The sequence below is a fragment of the Panthera pardus genome, unplaced genomic scaffold (genome assembly GCF_024362965.1).
Source record: "Panthera pardus isolate Hobbes unplaced genomic scaffold, ASM2436296v1 HiC_scaffold_15, whole genome shotgun sequence".
NCBI classification, from domain to species: domain Eukaryota; kingdom Metazoa; phylum Chordata; class Mammalia; order Carnivora; family Felidae; genus Panthera; species Panthera pardus.
In genome coordinates this window covers 23,800,358-23,806,357 of record NW_026526710.1, presented here as the reverse complement: position 1 = coordinate 23,806,357, position 6,000 = coordinate 23,800,358, and the positions used below count along the sequence as shown (strand labels likewise).

At 49.0% G+C, this 6,000-nt stretch overlaps 1 protein-coding gene across 2 annotated transcripts in view; it reads right to left on the bottom strand.

The window, feature by feature from the left end:
- Positions 1-1,623: 1,623 nt before the first annotated feature.
- Positions 1,624-6,000, bottom strand: part of UBE2L3 (ubiquitin conjugating enzyme E2 L3) — a 55,372-nt gene continuing 50,995 nt past the window's right edge. For both annotated transcript variants that reach the window (XM_019437429.2, XM_053902328.1), the window contains one exon: positions 1,624-3,112. In XM_019437429.2, the coding sequence (XP_019292974.1) occupies positions 2,958-3,112 (155 nt within the window). In that variant the 3' untranslated portion in view covers positions 1,624-2,957. The remainder of the gene's footprint in view (positions 3,113-6,000) is intronic.

Sequence of the window (6,000 nt, the reverse complement as noted above, 5' to 3'; positions counted from 1 at the left end):
TGGACACCTGCAGATGTAGCTGACAGGGCAGGTCTGGTATCAGCTTGTGTCAAATTCCCAAGGGGACTTAGGAGGCCTTGGAGGCAGGTTTCTGGCTGGGATGGTTCAAGGAAATGGCCTAGCCTCACCCTCAGGTGCACCCTCATTTAGTTCAGTGAGGTTGAACAAGACAGCCACTCTCTAGGGGCCTCAGTCTGCTCCTCTGCTAAATGTACATAATACCACTCTCTCGGGACTGACAGATGAACTGAAGTGATGCATATACAGAGGCCACTGTCCCTTCCCCTGACACCCAATGGGTCCTTCCACAGGCCCCAATGGCCTGGATTTCAGCTTTTTCTGCTTCCCTCGTGGAAAGACACACCTGTGAGTGCCTCTTCTGGAAAAGCTGGGCATGGGGAGAGAGGAGCAGGCAGAAGAGCCTAGGCCCTGGCCACCCCTTCCCCATCTCCAAGAACATAGGCCCCTGGCTCTGCCCACCCCCAGTAAGGAAGAAACCCACAAAACCAAACCAGTGTCGGAGAGCATTTTTATTAAGGGCAGCAGAACGGGATCGCAGCATCTTAGAAAGCCTATTCTCTGCCGTTGGCAGGGAGTGGGAGGGAACCCGGCGCACTTCGAGGAACCCAGTGCTTGTGAATTCCTGAGTAGGCTCAGGTCAGTGGTGGCTGCTCGACAGCTCTCCCCTTCTCCAGAGGACCCAGCTGTTCGGTTGTGGAGCAGCCAGGGCTGTCCGCCAGCATGCTCAAAGCCTGCCCTGGGGACTGCCAGTCTGGAGGGGGGCAAGCTGCCCAGGCCTGAAGGAGGGACCATCCCCTGCCTTGCTCTCCGAAGGCCAGGCCTCTGACGGGGCAAACCATGGGGTGCCATGCCAGGGCTGAGAGTCCCTGAGGGGCTGCTAGCTTTAGCAAAGGTATCCTCCTGAGCACAGAAGTGAGAGGGCAACAGGCAGGCAAAGCTACGCTGGTAGAGATATGAAACAATGGGACAGTTTCCAAGAATGGCAATATTTCTGGATTCAGAGAAGCAATGAGAACAAATGGTGGCTTATTTGGATAGCTTCTGACAGAATTTGGCATTTTATTAACAAATCTGTGTGTGAGTGAAATGAAGTCCATTATCACCTTTCTGCTAATGAAGAGACAGATGTGGAAACACTGGCCCGGTGCTCCTGCCTTCCTGGGCCCACGGGAGTCTCCAGAACCTGCCCTGGCGCACCTAGGACTGAAGAAGCCAAGTTCATTGCCACACTGCAGGGGCCACGCACCTGGACAACTAAACAACGTTCTGCTGCCTAACCTACCCATCACACCCACCTCTGCACAGGTAAAACCATCTTACAGGTCTGTAAGGCCCAGAAAGATCTCAAGTAAGAGAGCTAAAAACAGAAAGCCAGGTTTCTTTATCTTCCCCACAGGATCTAGTCGCCCCCCCCCCCCCCCCCCCCGCCACCTCCACCCAAGAGCCAAGAAGGGCAGCCGCCAGTGGCAAAAGAGGAGTTGGTGACACACGGTGTTTGGACCATCGGCTTCCTCTGGGTGTCAGTGACACGTATTCTCTATTTCAGGGGCAGTCCCACTTGCTTTGAAAAGACATTAACATTCAAATCCTTACAAGTTCATCTGATGATAAATTCTAAGGTCAATTTTTATTTCTACAAAAAAAGGCAGTCAAAACAATATAAAACACATGTAAAGGATATTATTGAGTGAGCTTCAAGTGGAGCTTGACTCTGCAAAGGCTGTGAGTCCAGAGGGAGGGGGAAGGCCGTCTTGTTCCTGGGCTGGCCGGCTGCTCCGAAGAAAGGGGCCAGCAGGGCGCCAGCAACCCCAGACTGGTGCTGGCTACAGCCGAGTCCTGCCAACTCCAGCCAATTCCAACCCCGCAAAGGGTCAAACTGCCAAGGGAGGGTCGCAGTGGGGCTGCGCTGCACTGAGGAGCTGGGAGAGGGAGCTCCATGGCACATTCAGATGGAGCTCGGTGACAGGTGAGCGTGGAATTTCACATGGACATTCTGGCTTTGGCGTTGTTGCCTGCACTGACACATCTTCTACAATGGTTGCAGGGAGGAGTGTCAACCTTTGGCTTCAGGAGCCTCTCTGGCGAGAAATTCCTCACACAAGTGCCAGCTCACACAAGTGCCAGCATCTTCTGGTGGGTGGGCCCTCCCCTGGGGTCACCACAGACATGGGTTACCCCAATCAGGCCAGGCCAAAGTTCAATCACGCACACAGACATCAGGGTTTGCCCATTTAATCAACGTTATTGTGGTAACACCAGCTGGATTTTTACATAAGAACTGGGCCTCCCTTTTCACGGAATTTTTTTTGGGGGGTGATGAGGGGGAGGTGGTGGGGTGGTGACTGGTCGTTTGCTTGTTTTTAAATTTTTTTTAAAGGATGTTATAAATTGGAGCCAGGAGAATTTGAACCAACTCCCACACAGGGCAGTGCAACGTGGGAGTAGAGAAGCCACCAGAATCACCAGGAGTGGTCTCTTCTCTTTGCGGAGGAGACGGGCCTGGGTCTGGGGAAATGAATGAGTGAAAAATAGACCGAATGCAAGAAGGTGGGAGTTGCACGGGCAGGGGAAGAAAGGGAACTGCAACCTTTTTTTCTTTTTTCCTTTTTTTTTTCTTAACCTTAAGGGCTAAATGTAAATTGAAAATTTTGGATCAATTTGGACAAGAAAAGAAATACCATTCTTTTAAAGTAGATTGAAGCAGTGATTTTTAAAACAAAGAAAGCAGAACTAGAACATCTTAAATTTTTAATCCTTTCTTTACAGGTTACCTAGACCACTTTTGATTAAGAAAACTGTAGAAAGTTAGTAACTGCCACAAGCAAACGCCAGGCGGCGGAACGTGTCAATTTTCCACAGAGTCCTGCTTTGCCGGGTGTCTGAATGCGCTGCTCGGGATCTCCGCTCACACTCGCTGGAATCAGTCGCGGCAGAGTTTAGTCCACAGGTCGCTTCTCCCCGTATTTCTTTGTAAACTCTTCAGCGTTCTTACAGAATTTTTTACGGTCCTTAGAGTATTCTTCAGCTAGGTCAGCCCGAAGTGGGTGCTCGGGCTGGGGGTCGTTCACCAGTGCTATGAGGGACTGGATTACTGCCAAGAAAAGGACCAGGCACCGCTGGTTAGAACAGTCTCAGAAAGGGCAAAACTTTGACTGCAACACTGATTTACATCGATGTGCTTTTATGAGAAAGCAGCCTCCCGTTTATCCAAAATTCTAACCACCAGGGCGCAACCCATCTTTTCTCTGTAGCTGGGAGAAGGTGCTGAGCCACAAGCAGCTAATACATCAGCAGTTAACTGGTCAGATGACACCTCCACCTCTCCAGGAACCTTCCTGAACTGACACCCTGAGGAGCCAGTCACTCTCTCCCTGCTTCTCCCAAACTGCGGAGCTCTCAGGCCTAGCAAGGACACCTCCTCACATGCACATACACATACTCGCACGCACGAGTGGAGCTTCTCCAGGGTAGGGATTGGGTGACGTGTCCCTCACTACAATCAGTTCAGGGGAGTTTCCATAAAAGTGTACTGAGAAAGCATGACAATGAAGGGTGCATGACAGGTCTGCACAGTGTAAATACATAATGAGCCCACCCTGGAAGACCACTAGGAGCTTCTGAAGCAGCTGAGAAAGGTTCACTTGACACCCGAACTGCTGGAAGGCAGGCAACCTTCAGCACTGTTATGCTCTCAATCCCACAGGCAGAAATCACACAGCTCAGGGTGGGTTCCACAATGCTTTCCCAAAGTACAGTAAATCCTAGATGTACTGGAAGGCTAGCCCTGGGATGGAAGGGCCACCAGGGAACAGAAGATGGGAAAGAGAGATCAAGGGGGAAGCACGGAAGGCTCAGGAACCCCAAGCCTCCTCACCTCAGAAGTGGGGTGCATGCAGCCACTTTGCCTTCTCCCACATGCTTCCCCTCACCTCGCCCTGATTAGGACTGGCACCCCCAGAGTTCCATGTTTCTTCCCACTGTCATGTTCCTAGCAAAAAAGGCATCTCTTCTCTGGATTACCGAAGCCATGTATTCCTTTCCTGGGAGCCATGTTCTTCACCCTAGCATTACAAGTTATGAATTACCTGCTACCACTGGCTGGGTCAGGTACAAAGACATAACCAGCCAATAGGTCCACTCTGAGTGGGGGGAACAGCACAAAGTACTCCTGGTCAGGCACCCAAATACCACCTGCCCTCACCTCTGTCTATTAGTGTTACCAAGTGAGACAGGGCAATTGAGGGTTCCTGTGACCATGGTGGGCACAGGCGAGGCCAATAGGGTCCAGGCTGAGTATGGAGGAGGTGGGCAGAAAGGGTGGACTGGGGAGAGCCAGCAGGAATGAAAGGCCTGGAAACAGCTCTGTAGGTTAGGGCAGTTTCTCCCTATCTCCACACCACCCTCAGGGGCAGGCATTATCACCTCCCACCTGTAAATATCTCTTAAGAGAAAGCAGGCCCTGGAAGTACATTTCTATCTGTGTATTTAAGATTTACCCTTTCTATATTTTATTCTTGTGTAACAGCAGAAACAATGATAAAGGTATTTTGTCCCTATTTCCCCAACTTCAACCATTGGTACTCCACTATTTGCTGTGTTTCCACATATAACCTAAGTGACTACTTATCTAATATATTTCTCTAAATCACTTTAAAAAATAAAAATATTTATATTTTATAAAGGAAAAGTAAATGTTAGTACCTCCAATGGAAAACCACTTTCACTCACCATAAACAGAAGGCATGCATCAACAAACATTAAAATAAGTACCTAAGGCTCCCTCCTGTCCAGCCAGGGGAAGCAAGCACACGGACAAACCCTCTTCCTGAGGACATCTTTCACAGCTTCTCCCAGATGCTACCCCAGCTTGCAGGCCAGGCCCTAATTTAGCAAGCTCCCAGATTTCTCCACCCCCATGCTCAGCTGCGAGACTGCTCCATAGACTTCCCCATACTCTTTTCCTGCTCTTGACTTCAGGCTAGAAACTTGAACCACATCTGACTCACTGTGTAAACAGGTGGCTTCCCGTCTTCTTCCATGATCAGAAACAGTTCTGTAGCAGAACTGATGCTTCATTAGCATTTCAGGAACCTCAGAGGGTTCTTGCCTGGATAAGTACTTTGTGGGAGGTACTGATGAGTTTTCAAGTTTTCCTGTTCACCCTCTGTGACGGATACTCAGGCTCTCTGCTGTTCACTAGCTCATCTTTTTTTTTTTTTAATGTATGTTTATTTTTGAGACAGAGAGAGACACAGCATGAGCAGGGAAGGGGCAGAGAGAAAGGGAGACACAGAATGTGAAGCAGGCTCCAGGCTCTGAGCTGTCAGCACAGAGCCCGATGCAGGGCTTGAACTCACGAATTGTGAGATCATGACCTGAGCCGAAGTCGGATGCTTAACTGACTGAGCCACCCAGGCACCCCAACTAGCCCATCTTAATACCTAATCTATTGGTATAAAAACCATTTTGTTAACTATTAAGACTAGTTTTTCTTTTTCTTTTTTAAGTTTATTTATTTATTTTGAGAGAGCAAGCGAGCAGAAGCAGGGGAGGGGCAGAATCCCAAGCAGACTCCACACCATCAGCGCAGGACTTGATGCAGGGCTTAAACCCACAGTCTGTGGGATCATAACCTAAGCCAAGATCAAGAGTCGGATGCTTAACCAACTGTGCCACCCAGGCACCCCAAGACTGTTTTTTCAAAAGATGACTAATTTGTAAGATTTCTGTATCTATTTAATTCTTGTCTGGGAACTTGCTTTTGCTTATTTGATCAAGTCAAAATATTTTCCAATTTTTTTACTTGTTCTGATGAGTATTTCATTCTTTCTCTGTTCCTTTGGGTGCATTTCTGGCTCCTTGGCTAAACTGTAATAAAGTCTAGCTGAGCTTAGCTTGCTTTGATAGTAAGGAAACTGACAGCTACAACAGATTTTCAAACTACAACTGTGGCCCCATCCCAGCATTTTTCATACATAA